General features: G+C 48.2%; 2 protein-coding genes across 2 annotated transcripts in view; one reads left to right on the top strand and one right to left on the bottom strand.

Annotated features, from left to right (window-relative positions):
* The first annotated feature begins 706 nt into the window (after window positions 1-706).
* On the top strand, window positions 707-7,757 carry LOC115598764. The gene is made up of 6 exons (XM_030456319.1): window positions 707-1,043; window positions 3,098-3,298; window positions 3,920-4,020; window positions 5,454-5,552; window positions 5,678-5,771; window positions 7,514-7,757. The coding sequence occupies exons 1-6, from the start codon at window positions 707-709 to the stop codon at window positions 7,633-7,635; spliced, it is 954 nt and encodes a 317-aa protein (XP_030312179.1). The 3' UTR covers window positions 7,636-7,757.
* Window positions 7,758-10,125: 2,368 nt separating this feature from the next.
* The window catches only part of STAG1 (stromal antigen 1), a 160,399-nt gene continuing 149,340 nt past the window's right edge, over window positions 10,126-21,184 (bottom strand). Inside the window, exons 30-35 of the mRNA XM_030456265.1 lie at window positions 18,017-18,222; window positions 16,806-16,977; window positions 14,700-14,810; window positions 13,750-13,864; window positions 12,118-12,198; window positions 10,126-12,019 (exon numbers count right to left, since the gene is read on the bottom strand). Coding sequence (XP_030312125.1) covers window positions 11,996-12,019; window positions 12,118-12,198; window positions 13,750-13,864; window positions 14,700-14,810; window positions 16,806-16,977; window positions 18,017-18,222 — 709 coding nt within the window. The 3' untranslated portion in view covers window positions 10,126-11,995. The remainder of the gene's footprint in view (window positions 12,020-12,117; window positions 12,199-13,749; window positions 13,865-14,699; window positions 14,811-16,805; window positions 16,978-18,016; window positions 18,223-21,184) is intronic.

Genomic DNA, 21,184 nt, shown 5'->3' with positions numbered 1-21,184 from the left:
CAGACTTACCCCAGGGGATAAATTTGTACCTGCAGAGACAGGAGTTTCAGAAAACAAGCAGCTGGTTTGTCCTCTGCAAAGAGGGAACTGAAAGTGTCAAGACAGACACGCTCTGAGCAGGGGTCCTGCACGAGTTACTGATGTGGGGTGCCCAGCAGGCAGGGAAGGGGGACCCTGGGGGTGTGGGGTGCTCAGCAGAGTGCGGAGGGGGCACTGGGGGGCACGGGGTCCCTCCCAGCAAGGACAGGGGGTCCCTCCCTGGGGGACACGATGTCGCCTCCAACGAGGACCCTGGGGGGCTCAGGGGGGTTCCTGGGGGCACGGTCCCCCCCGCCACACCGGTCAGGGTGTGTGTGTGGGGCTCGGGGGCTGTCCGGATGTCCCTGTCCCCGGGTGACAGTGTCCCTGTCCCCGTTGCAGGCGGTGCTGTCCCGGCAGGACGGCTCCCAGGGACGTTTCCCCTTCACCTCCCAGGCGCCGGGCGAGCCCCAGAGCCGCCTCCACTCCAACTCCCCCCGCATGGCCCCCTCTTCACCGAGGGCAACCCGGGCACCTCCAGGGAGGTCCCCGAAGGTGGGGAGGGGGTGACAATAGCGGTGAGGTGCCCACTCGTGGGTCCCCACCCCGTTCTTTTACCCCAGGGTGCACCTGGACATGCGGGTGGGCGAACACCAACAACGACCCCGAGAGGGTCCGTTGGGGCTCGATGGTGGTTACTGGGGAGAAGCTGGGGGGCGTTCCGGCCTGCGGCTGCTTCTCCACGGTTTATTTCCCCTCCTTCCCCAAAAAAATCTCGGGAAAAAGGGACCCGGGCGTCCGGGGATCCCCAAGCGCCCCCGCTTCCAGCAGCCGGGAGGTCCTCCGAAGCAGTCCTATGCCGCCAGGGGGCGCTGCTTCCCGCCTTCCGCCCCCGTTGTGGCCGCTCTGGGCGCGTGGCGGTAGTGTCGCTGGTGGCGCTGTCACGGGCCGCGGGCAAGATGGCGGCGGAGGCATCGGCAGCGCTGGGTTTGGAGCAGACGGCGCTGGACGGGCGGGTGCTGCGGGTCCGCCGGGTTCTGAGGGGGGGAGAGAGGGGGGGGGAGGCCTTGGGGCGGGGGGCGGCTCGCGGGGGCCTCAATGGGGAGGCGTTCGGGACAGCGGCGTCCCCGTGCGGGGCTGGGAGGGGCCTGAGGGGGCCCAGGACCTCGGGGTCCCTTAGTGGGGAGGGGGATGTGGAGGGGCTGGGCGTGACAGAACTGGAGGACATGGTCACGGTGCCCCCAGGCCACCCGAGATGCTCATCCACGGCCCCGGTTGTTGAAGTGATGTAAAGGACACTTTTTTCAGTAAATTCATCCCTCGGGGCTTTGTTGGGGGGAATATTCATGAAGGAGAAGGTCCCAGGGGGAGTTAGTTGTTGGGGGGAGGCAGCCCCCGAGGTGCAGAACTGACCCCACGGTGATGGGCTCATCCTCGTTTCCCTACATTTCCAGCCCAAAACGTGAAGGAAGGAGGGAAGGATGGGGAGGGGGGTGTCCCTGCCCTGTGGGATACAGGGGTGGGGGTCTCCATCTGTGAGGGCACAGTGGGGAGAGTTCCCAGGGTGAGACCCCAGGTGGCATCCCCAGGGGAATGGATGTCCCCGGGGCTGTGCTGTGCCGTGGTGCGTGTGTGCACACCCGTGTTCCCCCCAGCTGCTCTGTGGGTGCTGAAGCAGATACGGCCTCACCGGGCTGGGGGGGGGGGGCAGGCAGGCAGCTCACCCCCACCTTGGGACCTCCCTGGATACTCCCCCCTCTGCCATGAAGCCCCCCAGTGATAACCCCAGTGGGGTTCCCCAGTGCTTCCCCCCCATGGAGCACCCCAGTGGTAACCCCACTGGATCCCCCCTCCCAGTGCTCCCCACATGAAGCCCTCCCCATGCTTCCCCATGGATCCCCTCGGTGCTCTCCTATGGAGCCCCCCAATAATAACCCAAATGGACCCCTCCAATGCTCCTCTCCATAGATCCCCCAGTGATCACCCAATGCCTCTCGCAGTGCTCCCCCCATGGACCCGCCCCGGGGCTCCCTCTGTAGAGCCCCCCAGACTCCTCCACCGCCCCGCACGGACCCCCGCAATGTCCCCCCCCATGGGCGGTGCTGTGGGGTGGGATGTCCGATCCCGGCCGCTCCCCGGGGCGGTGCTGGGGGTTGGTTCTGCGGTCCCGCCCCGGGGCGGAGGGGGCGGTGTCGGTTCGGTTGCGGGACGGCGGAGGGGGCGCGGGGCCGAGTGTGGGCGCTGGAGCGAGAGCGGCTCCGCGGTGTGCAGGTGGGGGGGTCCGGCTGGGAGGGGGCGGGAGGAGCCCCGAGCCCCCCTCCCCCGACCTCGGTGAGTGCTCCCCCTGCACCCCCCATGCCCCCATCCCGCCCAGTGCCGTTCCCCCCTCCCCGCCATCACGCCTCGGGACGAGCTCTGTCCCGCCCCCTGCGTGCCCTGGGACCGCTTCCCCCCCGCATGCGCTGTGCGGGCTGCGTGTCCCCACGCGAGCTTTGTGCCCCGTCCCTCCGGTCGTGCCCTGAAGCCACTCCCAGCACATCCCCTGTGCGCCCCGGTGCCCCAAACATTCCCTGTGCCCCCCCATGCTTTGTGAAGAGGTGAACAGATCTGAGGCTGTACCGTGATCTTAAATTATTGTATTTTGAGGCGTTTGGCATTAGATTGGTACATAAGTGTTAGAAATTTCAGATTAAGTACTAAATTCCAAGGGTGGTGGTCACCTCATCTCCCTGTTTAGCAGAGAAGACTCTTACGTTGGCTCACAGAGGTGTGCAAACCATCTCAGTGTTAGTGACCCACACACCTATTACAACCCCCCCCCCGTGTAATAGGTGTGCACATAGAGGACACTGAAGGCATTCGTGTCCTGTAGCTGGATGAAAACAAGTATTTAAAACAAGCCTGGGACTCAATCTATGGCCAGAAAAAAATCATTATTTATTATACAAAATATACAATGTATAATTTATTATACACTGCCACAGGTGGAAGTGTAAATAGTTCAAACAGCAGCTGAATCAAGGTTACATTTTAAAGTGAATGGCTACTGTGCTGTTCTAAATGTGAATTAAAACCTAAGGCTGTGAGGAGATGACAAGGTCTGTGAGTGCTCTCCAGCTGCTGGGTGAGGTTGAGCATCCATCCAGCTGTGGTCAGGCTGATCCTTCAGGAAGGAAGAGGTGGCTGTTCCCACTTCTGCTGCTGGGGAGGATCTGCAGGCCCACTGCCTGGAGGGAAACACAGGAACCAAAAGTGAAGTTGCAGCTGAAAAGACACGTTGGTAAGTGTAGGTGTAAGTAAGTAGATGCTCAAATTCCACTTGACAGGAAACATTAAAGTCAAGTCACCACACAAGCTACCAAAGAAGTTATTAAAAAAAACCACAACGATTTTTACCTAAAATCTTAAAAAAAACAAAAACCACCAATCAAACAAAAAAACCTCTATCCATTAAGAAGATCCCAAGAGAGTTTTATGTCTTGTCCTCTAAGGTCCAGCAGCTTGGGCTTGCTTGAAGGAAGCCTGGGAGGTCTTTGGTGGGGCAGCCAAATTGCCTGCAGTGTGGGCCAGAAAGAAGGGGGGTTTGGCAGAAGCAAATCTAGGTTTTGTTTTTCCCTGCTAGTCACATTTGGAGTCTTGAAAATGATGCATTTTGTTCCTAGGAAGAGACCATCTGGTGAGTGTGCTGGTTCTGTGACCTTATATACAAATATCTGCTGCTTTTGGGGAGAGGTTTTCAGAGCTGCTCCTGGGTATTGCCTTCTCTGGAATATTAACATGACTCTGGTGGTTGTCAGGTTTGCTGCTGGTAGTGGATGATGACAACAGCCAAGCTGCATAGGAGGGTTTTGTGAAAAAAAAAATAGTTAAAAAAAATTTAGAAATTGTTTGTCACTTGTAGGTACAGCTCAGGAGTATGGTGGAATCATCCGGCATGGTGCCAAACTACTGTTTGCCTTTGCAGAAGCAACTGTGCCTAAAATTACTGTCATCACCAGGAAGGTGAGTGGGTACAGTTCCTCATTTCACCAGAAACCATTTCAGTTCTGTGAAGCTTTGTCCACCTGTCCCACTTGTGCTCTCTGTCCTCCTCACAGCTCTCTTGGCCCCATCTGGTGACACCTCCTCACTTCAGGTTACCTGAGGCTGTTTTGTCTGTTCTCAGACTGTTACCTCAGCTCCTCCATTCTTTTGTCTCCACTCCACATTTCTGCTCTCTGCCTCTCTCCCAGGAATGCCTTCAATGAAGTATTTGTCCTCTGTCACCAAGTTTGTCTCACAGGAAATGCCATTCCAGTGTTCCTGCCACTTGAGTCTCCCAAACCCCTGGTGTCCATGGTGCCTCTCTCCTGCTTTGTTTGCAACTTTAACCCTGATGTCATTTCTTCTGTTCTACAATTCTGTCTTCTACTTTTGCTACAGTCTATTTCATTGACTTCCTTTCTCTTTTTCTGTAAGGTACCTGACACCATTCTGCCACAAGTTTCTGGGTCCTAGAAGCCTTAACTTTTTTCTTGCTGGTCTGTTTTTTCTGCTGGGCTTTTGACTTATCAGAGCAAAAATCAAAAAGCACTTTCCTTCTTCCTGTCCCTTTGCCTTCTCTGGTTCTCCTGAGCACTACTGTGCTGTACTTCCCAAGCCTGCAGCCTTGCTGTGGTTTTTCAGGAATGCTTTGAAAGAGCCTTGAACTGCAGTTTGGTCTGCAGTGTCCTGCAGTGTCCATCACTGCCTGGGACCACTGGGCCCCAGTGCCAGTGTGGAGCCTGCAGAGTCCAAGTGCTGCATTCCCTGGCCAGCACACCCACTGCTCAGTTTGTGCACAGGGGAAGGGTGCAGGAGGAAGCCCAGGGTTCAAGTATTTCCTCTCCAGCTGCCATCAAGAATGGTCTTTGATACCAGCAACCTTTCCCTGCTCTTTGGTGGCTTTTGCTGGTCTTAGGAGGTGGTTGTAGCAAAATGGAGACCCTTGTGCTCTCCTTCAGGTAAAACTGAGTGCCACTTGCTTGCCTTTGGAATAATAAAAGCTGCAAGAGGAATCATAGATTCATGAAGTGGTTTGAGTTGGAAGGGACCTTAAAGATCACCCAGTTCCACCCCTCTGCTCTGGGCAGGGACACCTCCCACCAGCCCAGGTTGCTCCAAATACCACCCAGCCTGGCCTGGAACACTTCCAGGGCTGGGACAGCCACAACTTCTCTGAGCAACCTGGGCCAGTGCCCCATCACCCTCACAGTGAAGAACTTTTTCCCACTTTAAAGCCATTCCCTCTTGCCCTGTCACTCCAGGCCCTTGTCCAGAGTCCCTCCCCTGCAGTTACTGGAAGGTGCTCTAAGGTCTCCTCAGAGCCTCCTCCAGGCTGAGCAAACCCCAGACATGGGCTGTTGGTGCTCTGGGGTCATTACACACTAATGAATCCCTTGTTTTTTTCCTTCCAGGCCTACGGGGGTGCCTATGATGTGATGAGCTCAAAGCATTTACGAGGAGACGCCAACTATGCCTGGCCGACAGCAGAGGTGGCCGTGATGGGTGCCAAGGTAACTGCAGCTGCCCTGAGGGGTATGTGTGTGTGTGTTTGTGTGTGTGTGTGTGTGCACAGTGAGGATGCAGCCAGCTCTCCTCTGCCCTGGCTGTCACTGACCTGGTGGCTTCATGTCCCCAGGGTGCTGTGCAGATCATTTTCAGAGGGAAGGAGGCGAACGCGGAGGCTGAGTACGTGGACAAGTTTGCCAACCCCTTTCCTGCAGCCATGAGAGGTGAGGGTGCCTGGCACAGAGTTGTTCCCCCTTTGCCACTGCACACTGCTAAATGTGCAGCTGCTCAGCTTTTTGGGAATGAGTAAGTTACTTGTGCAAGACACGTGCAGGTGAGTCAGAAAGGTGATGCTTAACCACAGCTTGTGCACAGGAAGGAAAAACAGATCCACACACAAAACACACCTTTGGCTGGAAAGAGGCTGCTGGGATGAACCAAAAAGCATGTTTTCAGTTTCCTAGATATTAGAATGCATCTGAAAACTCAAGACTTGCCTTTAAAAGTATATGTGCTTTGATGACCTATTTATTTGACAGAATGAGACACAAACCAGTGGCAATAAGGAAGGGTTGGAGTCCAGGTCAGTTCATTGATGTTTCCCAGGACTCTTCAGAGCAAATTTCTCAGCTCTTCTTCCTTCTGAATTTTACTTTGGCTATGAAACATTAACTGTGCTCTGGAAGTAGACTGGAGTCAGTTCTCCCTGTGTCCAGCCATGCTGCCTGACTCTGATGAGGGGTTTTCTGCTTCATCTAAACCCCATTAGTAGTGCCACAGAACTGGGGAGCCTGGGCCAAGCTGCTCTCCAGCACAGCCACCACATGCAGCATTGCTCCCTCTGCTTTCCCAGCAGACTGTTGCTGCTGTGTGAGTGTCAGGGTTTAACACTGGCCTGGCAATTAAACCAAATGACAGATGCTCTCTATTAATCCCCCTCCCTCCCTGATAAAGAAAGGAGAGAGAATAAGGGAGAGAGACTTATGGGTTGGGAACTAAACTACACAACTTTAGTGAAACAGTAATGATAAATAGGAAAAATTACTCAATCTATACAAATATACAGGAAAATTCCTCCCCCCTCTCCCCAAGTAACTCTCACATCACTACAGAGGCTGCAGGGCAGCCCTGGGAAAGTCCAGGCTGGAATTCTGGAGTCAGCAGCAGTTGGGAGCTGGAGGCAGGAACACACATTCAGGATGGAATGGATCAGGACTACAGGCAGAGGAATGGATGGAATCCTCCCAGGATGCTGAAACAAACAGGGACAGGAGAAGAAGGGGAAGCAGGAAGGGGTTTGACCCTGGTGATCCCTCCAATTTATACTGAGTATGCCATGTGTGGGATGGAATACTCAGTTTGGTCAGTTTTGGCGTCTATCTTGTCTGTTGCTCCCCAAAGGAGAGTTCCAGCTGTGACCTCTTGACTCCTTTTCTCTTTCTGGAGGGCAAAATGTTCCTCAGAGCTGAGCAGTGTCCTTGGTTCTGCTGTAACTATAACCATGGAGTGTGATCAGTCCCAGAAGCAGGCACTGACTGAGAAACTTGCTGCTCATTTCAGCAAGTGCAGCTGCTTACAAGAGACTGAGCTGAAAGCAAAAGTACAAGACAGAAAATCCCCTTTATCCTGGCCCAACCCAGGACATTGAGCCAGGAAAAAACAGACTCCTGCAGGTGCAAAGGCAAGTGCAGTGCAGACCCCTCTGCAACATTTGTGGCTTGCTAATTATTGTAAAAATATAAAAAACAACACCAAAAAGCAAATGTTTCTAATTTAAAAACCACTGACACTGGAATAGTTCCTTTTCAGGCTATTTTAAATTATTTTCTTACGTTACTTTGTAGCTTGTGAACTGTCTGTTTCAAATACTGATGTGATTTTGCTAATTTACATCACACCCTCAATATAGAAGGCTTAGAGGCCTCATGGTTGGTTGGGATTTGGGGGTTTTGTTTGTTTTTTACAGGGTTTGTTGATGACATCATCCAACCTTCCAGCACCCGCACGCGCATCTGCCGGGACCTGGATGTGCTGGCCAGTAAAACCCAGTTTGGTGCCTGGAAGAAACATGCCAACATCCCACTGTGAGGGGGACAGGGCAACGTTCTCAACACCAACACTGCTCAACTGAGGGCTGCTATGCAGTGGAAACAATTCTTTTTTGATTTTGCCAATGAGCATCAATAAATCACAGCACATCTCTCATTTAATTTGGGGTCTCTGTAAACCCTTCTGGGTGGGCTCATCACTGACACAACCTGCTGTGGTGAAATGAGGCAACCAGGTGCCACTAATTGCCAGGTAGTGGGCATGAGCTTGTGTTAAGACCAGCTGTGCCTGATTAGGGTGGGCCCCCACTGCGCATGAGCAGAACCAGGGGGCCAATAAATGCCATCAGGGTGAGGCTTTGAGTGGCGCAGCTGGCTAAGACCCAGTACTGCAATTTATTGGCCCCCTGGTCCTGCTCATGCGCAGTGGGGGCCCACCCTAATCAGGCACAGCTGGTCTTAACACAAGCTCATGCCCACTACCTGGCAATTAGTGGCACCTGGTTGCCTCATTTCACTACACCTGCAGTGGCTCACAGTGATAATGCTGCTCCCTGGGCTTCTCAGTCTCCTGTAAGTAACCTCAGTAATTAATGGCACTGTAAGACAGAGGACACAGAATTGCCCTACCTGCTGCTCACTGCCCAGGCACACACCTGAAGTGGAAGGGAGATCAGGCAGCAACTTTCCAGGTAGCATCTCCTCCCAGGAAGGTGCAGCCTGAGCACAGTCATGGAGCTCAGATCCTGTACCTGGGGGGAAAAAATAGAAATCCTCTGAAAGCACAGTGCAGAGGGGGTGTTTCAAGGATGAGTCCAAGCCCCACAGGACTTTGCAGGTGTAGTAGGTATTGGAAAGGACCAAGAGGATTGTTCAAAGGCAGCTGAGAGAATGGCTGGTGCAAGCTTAGAGGCAAAAGGTGTGTTAGGTAAAGTGCTAAGCATGTGGTTTCTTCAGCCTGAATGAGAAGCCCAATCCTCATTGCCATGAAGAAAAAATAGCACCTTTCTTAGTTGTCTCCTGGCCTCCTTCGTTCCACAGAGTTCATCTTCACAAATTTGTCCTTCTGTATCCTCTGGCTCTGCAGGCAGGCAGCTGCTGTACCAGCACGATGCTCTGGGAACACTGGGAAGCTGCTCTGGCCACACGACTCCTCCACATCCTCCTGATCTCTGTCACCTGCAGAAACAACAGGTGACAAATGAAATCCTTCCCCCAGTGAGCAGCCCTTGACCTCAGAAGCATGACAAGGTACTTACTGTGGTCCACAGTGCACCAGGAGTTGAGGATGACTTACCAGTTGTTGGAGATGCAGGAGCAGGGCCACATCTCAGGAGCAGAGTCCTGGAGCAGAGTTCAGCCTTGAATCTGATCCTTCTTCCTCACCCTCTGGATTCTTTTTCCACCTCAGGGGGTTTTTCTTTTTGTGGGCCAGATGAGAAACAGGTCAGCTTGCTTTAGCACTACAGAGATGCAGTCACTGATGGAAAACAGCACCTTTTCCAAACCATGGGAATAACATGACATTTAGCTTCATGAATCTGTAAAGCTTCACTTATCTCAGCTGGTGGAAACCTCCCAAGCCTTTATCACTTCTGGTTCTTCCCACAGAGTCCAAGTCACTTGAGGTGTACAAGGCAGAAGAGTGAAGTTTTTCTCAAAATTTGTGGCAGTTCAAATAATTCTATTTTAACAATACAGCTCTCACAACTGCTGTGAAGGCTCACCAGATTGACAGCCTCAAACCCCCCAGAGCAACCAAAAAATCAAAAAACACACCACAGGGGAGGGAATTAAAAAAAGAGGACGCCCAGGCAGGGTTCTCCTTTGCTGTGAGGCTGCAGGGACACAGCAGCCACACAGCGTTGGGGTGTGAAGCCTGGACTGCAGGAGGACAACCTTTCAGTGGTCCCTTGGGCTGCTAATAAATGGGATGGCAAGATGTGATGGCCCAAACGAGCAGGTAAAAGGAAGTTACAGTGAAGAGGGTGCTCATCACACTCATGATTTTGAATAGTTTATTAAATGAAAGGTGAAGCATCAGTTTTTAAATTGTACAAAAGGAAAAAAAAAAGAAAAAAAACCTCATATTGTAAATGTACAATTTACAGAATTACTAGCAAAAAAACCAATCAAGGAGACACTCATAATACAAAAACCTATTGACTGCAAACTGAACTGGAAACCCATTGCAGGTACCGTGATAGTCAATGTTTGTTATACAGTATGCTACAATGTTAACTTAGGAATCAGTTTTCCACACAGAGGACTGTGAAGCACAAGGTTCATCTGACACTATGGTGCAAACCAGGCAGCATTCCTCATGCTACTACGCTCACAGAATTACTGTGATGACAACTTAATGCACCCATTCCTGCCAACCCCCTCACCTCGTGGGGCGGGCAGAAGAGGAAGGGAGGGAAGGGTATTTTATAAAGTTCCAGCTGCTTCTCAGCCTTTAGCCATTTCCCAGCCAACATCTGAGGAATGGCAGAATTACCTGGTCAAACATTTTTGGCAACCATATCTGAGAACTGCAGGTGTTGGAAGAAACAAACCCCAGCTGTGTAAAATGCTGGTTTGTTTGCTGTTTTTGTTTTTTTTTTTTTTAAATTTGATTCTTTGTTTCTCAGCTTAAGCACTGGGCTTTAACTGTTGTTTTGGGTTTTTTTGGATTCACTAAAGCTCGTAACAGAAAAAAAAATGCAGCTCCTTCACTATTTTGCAGTTGCTTAAAAAAAAAAAACCAAAACCACAAAAACAAACCACAAAAACAAGCCCAAAAAGCACCTCTAAAACTGCTGTGCTCCAAGTGAGTCAATCAGTTTTCAGTCTCAGATGTTCATATCAGAATTGCAGAAAGGAAGATTTAACATTTTGGGAGCTGATTCTGAGTGATCCCAGAGTCAGTGCAAGTTGTGGCTGGCCAGCACCTCTGGCAGCAGGCTGCTTGGGACCAGTAGCAGCTGCCAGGCAGTCACAAAATCAAAGCTTAATGAATTTCCAAATTATTGAAGACACTGAAAAATCTCTTATTACAATGAATTAGCTGAGAATGTTTGGGGTGGTTTTTTTTTTTGGTGGGGTGTTTTTTTTTTTTTTACATTTTTAACTTTTTTGAAAAATTGTATTTTTTTTTCTCCAAAGAATTACTCTTAGTATGCACAGTTAACACTGAAAATGCAGCTGTATTCCATTGTAAGCTTAAGAACTTCACCATCTAAGCACAAATCTCTATGCAGCACATACAGTACTTCTAACTGGCAAAATTAATTTACAAAAATAGCGCAGAAGGGTATTTACGGCATGGAAAGTAGACTTTGTTTTTATGGTACAGTTAAAATTGCTTTTTGTAAGCTAAAGTGATTCCCCCACCCTTTAATTACTTTTTTTTTTTTCTTTCTTTTTTTTTTTTTTTTTTAATAGGAAAGTTGCTGTTTATGTACCTTGGGCTGGCAGGGCTTGAAGTAGGTAGTAAAAACAGCAAAGTGATTACTTGAGAACCATTTGTGTGTTTTACTGAGAATACTTTATTTGCTGGTATAAGTTGCTAAAAATGCACAGAGCAAGTACCAATAGAAAATTTACTGTTTTTTGTGTCCCCGTGTGCTATATAAAATGAATGTTACACAGCATCTGTTGGAAAAGTGGCTTCATGGACATCTCTTACTTTATGTCCCATTATAAATAAAAATAAATCTTCTCAAGAGTATAAAATCTGGGTTTATCATATCAGAATCTGAAATTTTTTGGCAGAGATGCACGTCATTAGAATTCTACCCTCTTCTAGAAGAGTATTCTTCTTGATGCCTGTGAGAGGATATAAGCGTACCATAATGTTAATCAAATCCAGTGTGTTCAAAAACACTTTTTTTTCTGTAGCCAGAATGACCTGCTTATAGCATCATTGCTAGTCAATGGCTGATAGGCATAGGTTTAATAAAAATGGCTAGCTTTTAAAACATAAAAAGGCAAATGTTAAAACTGTTTTAAATTGTACAGCAGAAAAATAAAGTTAAAAAGTTCTGTTTTCACTCAAGGTTGTTTTCCAGAAAACGTATGTGGAACAGTGTTTATTTCGACAGCTGTCTTAACAATTTAAAACTTCCTCCTCATCCAGAAAAAAAAAAAATCTGTATTAGGACAGTCAAGAACAGGGATAACAAATGATTTTTTTTAGGTCAACCCCTCTGAGGTGACCAGATTGGCCAACATTCCTTTGTGTCAGTATGAAGTTCCTCTTCTTTCTGTCACCACAAAAAGGGATTGACCTCAATCATTTGGTTAAAAATCAAACCGTATCACATCAAAAATGTGGTTTTCATACAAGCTATCACAGTATATAGGCCTCTAGCTCTAAACAATAGAGTTCCAAATTTGTAAAATGTCTTCCCCAGACTTCAGAACATAGGCATCCCAAATCCCTAGAAAAAAAAGGATTTAAAAGAAGGTAATTAATGAGATGGGCCAGTCATCAACAAGAGCCTAAGATTAACAGCAAGCAGGACTGGTAAAGCCTTACTGAATCGTCCTCAATGATAGCTGCAGAGTCAAAGAAGTCTGGCCTCAGCTCAGCCCGCTCTCGCCGGTTCCTTGACGGTGGCTAAAAAGAGGATTCAGCCATTTTAGAACATCACGTGGGTGACATTGGGAGAGGCTGCCCAGGGCAGAGGTGGAGCCACCATCCCTGGAGGCATTTCAGACATCATACTGAGGGATATGGCTGGGTTAAGGACTTGTCAGTGCTGGGTTAACAGTTGGACTGGATGATCTTGAAGGTCTTTCCCAACCAAGGTGATTCTGTGGTGACAGCTCTACAGCTCCTGGCTGTGGGCTGGTGAGCTGTTCCTCTGCAGAGCACCTTCCCAGGGATTGCTATGAAAGCTCAGATATAAATGGAGGCCCTGACATAGGAGAATGCTTCTTTAATGCATGTTTTATGAGGAGTGGGGTAAAGGCTGATGGATTCTGAAGTAATTTTAAGCCTGTGCTCATAGTTGCTCTTGCTGATCTTGTATGAAGACTGTAGACCAGACTGCATAAAAACTTTTTACTGTCTTCATGCTTTTAAGTTTATGGTGAAACTAACTTTGGCGTGGTCAATAACTGGATTTAGAAAAGAAAAGGTACTTAAGAAGTCATAGTACTGCTGAGGAGTGAACCCTTGGTGTTGTCCTCCCCTTGGAATGTAAGAGTAAATGTCAACTTCTCTGGCATGGAGCCATTCCAGCATTTCCTTGCCTTGGATTAGCAGTAGGAGAGAAATTTTACTTATTTGCTAATCATTTGAATGCTTGTAATAATCTCAGTATTAGCAGCAGCAATGGAATTCTTGTCTAAATTTTCTTTCTAAGACATTATCAGTTAAGCTGTGTCTTACTGTTTGGCTAGGAAAGCACAAAAAAACAGTGTAGTGTAGGATGCAAACTGATCCTTCTTCCCATTTTTCAAGGAAGCATTTGCTCCAAATGGTGAGGCTGGGAAGGTGATCAGCTCTACAGAGGGAATCCTGCCTGCAGCCAGTATAGAACATGAAAGGACCATCTGATGGCACGGCCTGTTTGGGAGCAATTCCAGTGTCAGGTACCACCTCAAACCTACAACCTCTCCCTTCTGCTCTGCCAGCACAATTCTGTGCCTGTCTGTAAACTCACCAGAGCGTGATTAAAGATCCCACCACCAACCCCACCTCCCAGAAATTAAACACATAAGGAGGCACAAATCTGCATCAATTTGGGAGGGTCAGTTTGACAATGGAGTCATGTCAGCAAGAGCTGATGATGGCTGTGAGGAGGGCAGGGGGGCAGCTGCACCACCTGTGATAACCTTTGATGATGCTGTTCCCAAACTCCTCATGATGTCAGCCAACAACCAGAATCAAACATTGTCACTGGCTTTTAGAGGCCATTTGTGCTCTGTGAGGCAGCCCTGTGAGATAGCTAAGCAACACTCTCCTTGAGTTGATATGAAAAGAAGTCAACTGGGTCTGAGTCTGCAGTTGTAAGATCTAGGGAGTGCTGAGGTCATTTCTGCTCTTTAATACTTAGACAGTAGAAAATCAGGCTCAAAATTTTGCAGGCTTTCTGTTTGCGCTTCTAAAATTCATTTTGAATTATTTTTTGACCATTTTAAACCTGCTGTAAGATTTACTGACCAGATCAATGACCATCGTGTCCTCAAATTCTTCATTCATATCCTCTAGCTGACCTCGCGAGGACATCATTACATCTTCAAAGATGGGCTCAGCATCATCTTCCATTAGACCTCGTCTGATTAAATAAAGAGAAAGAAAATGTCATTTCCAGGCATTTGAATTTCCCAACTATGATCTTAGTCATTCAAAAGAACTCATAAAGCCCAGCCCTTCATGCCTTCACATAAAACCGGAGGCTGAGAACAAAGCCAGCACACTTTCTGTAATATTAACTGGAAGAAAATCTTCTGTGAAACCAAAGCCAGCACTTGCAGAGGATGAAGCAGGAGGTCCCCCCATAGTAGCTTTACAAAGAGTAATCAAATTTGTCCCTAACAACAAAAGGGCAGTAACCTCCCAGTGTTTGCTCACCCTTTTACAAGAAGGAGTGACACTACCAGATCACTAGTAAATCCTAGGGAATGCAGAAGTGAATCCAACACTAGCTTCTGCCACTGTAAGGACTCGATTGTGCTAGAGACCCTGAAAAGTCTGTGCTGACAAGAGGTGGCTGGGCTGGCACCTCGCACAACAGAACCCTTCAGTGTTCACCCACATATGGGCTCCGGCAAAAGATGGTGTGGGTAGAAGGAAAAGGCTGATGGGAGGACTGGACAACAACTGGGGAGGGTTCATTGGGAGTTAATTGGCAGATAAGCACTAGGGACCACCACGTTCATGCTCTACTCACGTGGGACCTGCTGGAGGCCACATCAGGAGGCAGGACACTGACCTGGAGTGCCACCAGCTGGTGTCCATTCCAGCCCCACAAACCTGCTACTTTGCCTTAATTAAGAGCAGTTAAAATGTCACAGAAATTATCATCAACAACCCAGAAAAGGTAACATAAAATGCAGCATTATCATCTCAAATGGTTCTGATCTGGAGATGAGGATGCTTTGGACACTTACACTGCATGCCTTACACCAGTTCTCCCTTTCATGTAGTTCATTCCTGTCCTGTCCTTTCGATTTAAATCTTCTAGCTTCTGTTGGCCCAACCAAGATATCTGCATCTGGGGACTAACAAACACAAAGCAGCATTAGGACTGAAAACAATAACAGTTGTCAGTCAGCTCTTTTTAGACAAATCCACCCCTCATGGTTTGTATCTGGCCACGCTTCAGATTAAGATATTTAAATCACATCCATCATTGCACATGTCTTCTGGGTTCCCTTCCACAGCTTGACTCCTCTCACTGTATGTGCACACACAAAAAAAAAATTCATTAATTATTGTAATAAACCCAGCTCCATAAAATACTAACATTACTCTTCCAGTAGCGTGGCAGGCTCCTCAAGTGGGAGCACTTCTCCAATTCATTAAATCCTCCTTCAGTGTCTCATGTGAGGCACAATATGAGCAAGAACAGATCCTATTAATAACTGATGCACACTTGAAAACAAAGATGTCACACACAGTGCTGAACAAAAGGCTTTTAAATACAAACCCCAATTAACTTAAATGTGTACTGATGTCCCCACACCTGAGAGGCTTAGTGCCACCTAAATCCAGCAGCAGACATCAATGTGTGTGGTGTGATTTGTGTATTGCAGCTCAAGGAAATAGTAGTTAAATGAAGCACAGCTCTTCAGGAGCAACACCAGTTTTGATTTATTTAGTCTCATACCCTAAGAAGATTGACTTAATAAGTTATCATAGAATCACAGAATGGTTTGGGTTGGAAGGGACCTTAAAGATCATCCAGTTCCAACCCCCCTGCCATGGGCAGGGGCACCTCCCACCAGATCAGGTTGCTCAGAGCCCTGTCCATCCTGGCCTTAAAAAACTTCCAGGGATGGGGCTTCCACCACTTCTCTGGGCAACCTGTTCCAGTGTCTCACCACTCTCATGGTGAAGAACTTCTTCCTAACTTCCAACCTAAATCTCCCCTCCTCTAGTTTGAACCCATTCCCCCATGTCCTATCACTACCTGACATTCCCAGAAGTCCCTCGGCAGCTTTCTTGTAGCCCCCTTCAGATATGGGAAGGTACAATAAGGTCTCCTTGGAGCCTTCTCCTCTCCAGACTGAGCAACCCCAACTCTCTCAGTGTCTTCACAGGAGAGGTGCTCCAGCTCTGATCATCTCGTGGCCTTTCCCTGGACACATTCCAGCACATCCACGTGTTTCTTGTAAATTGGGATAACCTTTGTGAAAACAACTAGAAAAAAACCTTCTTCTGGACAGGACTGACCCCATTCATTCAGCAACTGACTGCTTGGTGTTTGTGTTTCAGCTCTCCTAGGATGAGCTGTAGGAAAGGCAGTGAACTCCAGGCTGAAGGGAAAGGATCCTGCACTGTCAGTTCATGCTGTGACCTTGGCTGTGGGATCCAACCCTTTGAGAGCACCTGAGGAGAGTGACACTGCTCTGCCTCTGCTAAGCAACTCTCTGCTGAGAGGAGAAACAGGTTCAAGGCCAGGGTGAAGAGCCTGGCTTCACCTTCCCCCAGTCCAAGAAGGGGAAGGTTCTCCTGCAGCTCAAGGCAGTCCCAGCCCATCAGGCTCAGGAGCTAAAAATGGTGATGGGAAGTTGTCCCACTGCCTGGAACTTGTGCCATGATCACAAAGATGGAGCTCTGTGAGGTCAGAAGGGGTCAGGAAGAAGGTTCTGCTTCAGCAATTTTCTTTTGTTTTTACAAAAGAAAAATTTAAGGAGAAACTGAGAGTTGGAACATTCTCCTCATCACCTAGAAGTTATGGTAACATCTGAGGAGGCAGGAGTCTGGGAGGCAAATCCTTGACCTCAGAAAGGCAAGGAGACATAACTGCAATTGCAGGGTTATGATACGAGGTACTTTGAACATAAGGAATTTCTACAATGATTTCACCATGAAATATTTTTCCTGCGAACTGAGAAAAAAAAAATCGAGGTGCTGCTGAGCTATAGCCAAGGTATTTCCAGTTGGTTTTGCAAAAAAATGATACATTACAGAGCCACAAACTATCTGTGTAAATAATATGCAGCCCCCCCAGCCTGGTTCACTGTGTTTGAAACTGAAATTTCAACACTTACTTGTGTAAAAAATCTTGTTCAGATCCCTGCTCCGACTCATGCTCCTGGATCTGCTCTCCCATTTGTCTGGTGTTCTCTCTCAAGACAGTTGAAGTGAGCTGTGGTGGCTGCAGTGTCCCTGGAGTATGTATGTTCTCATTCCTGTTCAGCCAAGAGCCTTCTAGGCTCTCATCTAAGAAAAAGACATTTGGGATTACCGAGTCAGCCCTGATCAGGACCAACACTTTGGGATTTGTTCAGCTGACCTGTGGAACCATCACCCTGCATTAGTAAGGAAACCTTCCACCTGCTGACATGCTTCCACACAGTTCATTTTCATCGTGGCACCTTTTCCAGATTTGATTTTCAACAGCTTAGTTGTAGTGTAACGAGGCAACCAGGTGCCACTAATTGCCAGGGAGTGAGCATGAGCTCCTTTTATTGGCCCGCTGGTCCTGCTCATGCGCAGTGGGGGCCCACCCTAATTAGGCACAGGTGGGCTTGACACCAGCTCATGCTCACTCCCTGGCAATTAGTGGCACCTGGTTGCCTTGTTACACTACACTTAGTGTCTTTTAAAACAGGTGTGCCTTCAAGAGATCCACTGGAGAAATACTCCAAAGGACACTATTCTGCAGTGAAACAGCAAATTTAGATTCACAGAAGTATGCACAGATTAACCAGAAATCTTGGAATGCAATCTGGGAAGATGTTTGCTATCACAGCCAAATTCCTGATGAAAATGCCTCAAGTCACAGAAGGAGTAAATACAGACACTGGATATCAACACCACATTAAACAAAACAAAAAGTGTCTTTTTAGTGTTCTCAAGTGGTCCTGCAAAAATACAGATCTAGATGAGAATTTCTGCCTTGCGTTCGCTCTGTCATCCTGTTAATTAATGATGGCTCCAGTCTGGAACACAGGCAGGCAGCTGAGAAAGGAGCAGAGCAGAAAACTCCAAAAACACCTCCTGTTTCCAGCATAAACAGCAGCTTTTAACAGCTCTGACATTGCAAATTTCAGTGGAGACAGAGAAAAACAGGGGCTTGTGGTGGCATTTCTCACAGAGACACATTAGAGCCTGACTGAAATTTGCAGACCAGACTTTACTACCTACAGAGCGTATTTCAGCATTAACTGATAACCCACAAGGACTCCTATGAAGGAAGGCTTTAACACAGAGACAAAATGTGAAGTACCTCCTCCGGGTGCCCTAAAGTCATACCAACCTTCTACCCTCTTTTTGTGGAGGGGTGGCCGTCCTTTCTTATTCCTCACTGAGGAGGCTTTGCTGCTGCTGCTCCCGCTGTTCACAGACATTCTGTCATCTTCCCCACCCGTGACGAGGGAGTTCCTATAGGAAATGAGTGGAAGCCACACATCTTCTCTTCTTTCCATCATCTGTTCCGTCAGAAACTTCTCTAAGTAGGAGTGACTGAAAGGAAAAGAGAAGTGAATACAGAGGTGCATCGCTTTGTTTCATCTTCAGTTGCCCTGCAGCCCCTTCTCGTGTTGTGGAGAGCTGGACACAAATCCCACGTAGTGTTGCCTTCCTTTAGTTTAATGAGATCTGCTGAGAGGGCACTGTATGGCTGACTGAATAATTCATGTCATTCCCACAAAACAAGTGGCTTAGTTAACCACGCACAGGTTACTCACAGGTAAAAACACCAAATGTTCCCTCTGCAGCATCTCCCTCCCATGTTTGCCTGAACACTCAACTTGAATCCCTCCTCAGTTCTGCACAAGGAAGCTACTGCTGTGTGCTGCTACTGTGTCAGCAAAGACCCAGTGGGAATCACTGTGGTGAGGATGCAGGGTATCCTTGAGCAGCCTGGAACAAGAAATTGGGTGTCCTCAAATGCAAGCAGTTCAGTTTTCAATGCAAAGCTGGAAGATCTGTTGCACTGACAAGGAGAAGCCCAATGCACACTTGGTAAGGGAGGAACCAAACCACCTCCCTGTATGGTCTAGAAGGCATTTGAGTTCATAGAATGTTAGGGCTTGGAAGGGACCTCTAGAGATCATCCAGTACAACCCCCTTGCCAGAGCAGGATCACCCAGGGCAGGAACAGCAGGAACACATCCAGGTGGGTTTGGGAAGGCTCCAGAGAAGGAGACTCCACAACCTCTCTGGGCAGCCTGGGCCAGGGCTCCCTCATCCTCACAGGCAAGAAGTCTCCTCATGTTGAGGTGGAACTTCCTGTGTTCCAGCTTTGACCCATTATTCCTTGTCCTGTTACTGGGCACCACCTAAAAGATGTTGGCCTCTTCCTCTTGACACTCACCCCTCAGATATTGATCGACATTCAGAAGATCCCCTCTCAGCTTTCTTTTCTGAAGCTGAGCAGCCCCAGGTCTCTCAAGTCTTTCTTCACAGGAGAGAGGCTCAAGTCCTTTCATCATCCTCATAGCTTTCCTGATGGACTTTTGCCAGTAGGTCCCTGTGCCTTTTGAACTGGGGAGCCCCAAACTGCATGCAGTATTCCAGGAGCTGTTTTCTTACTGCACTGATTATTTATTAAAGTATTAAAGCATTAGAAGTATTCCTGAAAATGAACTTGCAACTCCACAGAAGGTGATTCTAATACATTTCAAACCACAGAAGACAGCGTTCAGAATTTAGGCCAGAGGCTTCAGGATTCTTCCCCCTTTCCTCTCCCCTTCCTTTACACCCATTCCGGTGCTCCCCTCAGTTGCGATTTCACTTCATGCCACACTGCCAGGCTGTCCCCAGCAGGAGTGACAGCCACAAGCTGTGCCCAGAAATGAACTCTCCATCTCCCCTTTCCTCTGAGTGCTTGGGACAGGCTCCAACTTCTTACACAGCCCAAGACAAGAAGCCACCCTGTGTGCGCCAGGACATTTTGGTTTGATTCAGTGAATTTTGCTCAAGAAACAGCAGTCTGTCTACTCTTTTGCTCAATATTGTGACTGCTTTTTCCTTCTCCTTTCCATGTGCTGATACCAGGTAGCACCCAAACCTTGCACTGAATGGGGAATTCTTGGTTCATTCATCTTACGCAGTAAACAGTACAATACCTGAGTGCTTGCTTAAAGACTTCACAGAACTTATCTATGGAATAGTCTTGGAAAGGAAGAACCTTTCCTGCACTCATTTATAAGACTAAACCACACAGATTATTGCCCAAGTGTGAAAAATGAAAACTGACACCACCCGGGGGTCCATTACTGATCAGATGCTAAACTTGAACCAAATTTCTTGCTCAGCATTTTAGAGGAGCTTTGTACTGGCTGTTCTTACCAGTTTAAAGGACAGAAACTCTGCATTCCTAGGAGGAATAACACCACGCTGAGGATCCATCCCATCCCACATCAAGACACCCAAGATCAATTGTTTAGTCTAAGCTAAGAGTCTCCATCTGAGAGAAATAAAGGGAAATTAATGTCTCCACAGGGCAATTCACCTCTCTGCTGTCTCAGGTGAATTACTCTGCAGTTCCCTCTCTAAATCTGCCTGTGTGTCTGTAACTGCACTAGTATGCATCTTGTTTTGCAAAGTGTAGCAGCCTGGCACCTTGAATACATAGGTTTAGATTAAAGCCATAGATTTCAATAAATTCACAACTGGCATGCTGGAGGCTACTGATAAAAAGCAGGACATAATAAATAAGAAAGACAGGAAAATGAAATTAAATCAATGTTACTGTCCCCATTCCCAAACTGGTAACACCTCCTTTTTCTGCCTCAAAATAAGAAAGCCAGCAGTAAAGCAGAGAGGCAGAAGCCCTGCAACAGTGTTTGCTGCAGGTTGGCAGGACTGGCACTTTGTACCAAGGGAGGTAACCTGTAGACACCGGGAGTCAGTAAGTCATGTTTTTTGGGTTGGGAAGCCATGCTGGGGGCCTTGTGGGAGACAGGCTGCTTTATGCTGCTTCTGAGGGATTTTCCAAAGCTTTCGCCTTCCAGCTAACAGCCCATGTGTGAGTTTAGGAAAGGTCACTGGGCACGAGGAGACCCAGCCAGGGAGGGAGGTAAATGATCCTTTTCACAGGCCTTCTCCACCAGATGGTGGTCATGTACCTTCCTGTTGACAGGCCAGCCCTTTGGAGGGAGGGGAGGTCCCTGTGGATGGGGGAGTCATGCTCCAGAGCAGGGCACCCCAAGGCCCCCCAGCAGAGCCCAGGCTGGGGCAGTGCAGCAGCTGAAGGGCTGCAGGCACCCCAGGGCTCTCAGGGGAAGGCAGGGAGGTAGCACCAAAAGAAATATTCACATTCAAGCAGGTTACCTTGTCTCTTTTGACAGTCACCACAGGCCGTGAGATCCCGGCATGCCTGAACTCATCTTGAAGCAGTAATTTAGCACAGATCAGATAAAACCTGCCCTAAAGGACCTATTTCTTCCCACTGATCTTCCCATTCAATTAACTAGCTCAG

This window comes from Calypte anna, chromosome 9 (assembly GCF_003957555.1).
Source record: "Calypte anna isolate BGI_N300 chromosome 9, bCalAnn1_v1.p, whole genome shotgun sequence".
Classification (NCBI taxonomy): domain Eukaryota; kingdom Metazoa; phylum Chordata; class Aves; order Apodiformes; family Trochilidae; genus Calypte; species Calypte anna.
This window is presented reverse-complemented; position numbering and strand designations above follow the sequence as displayed.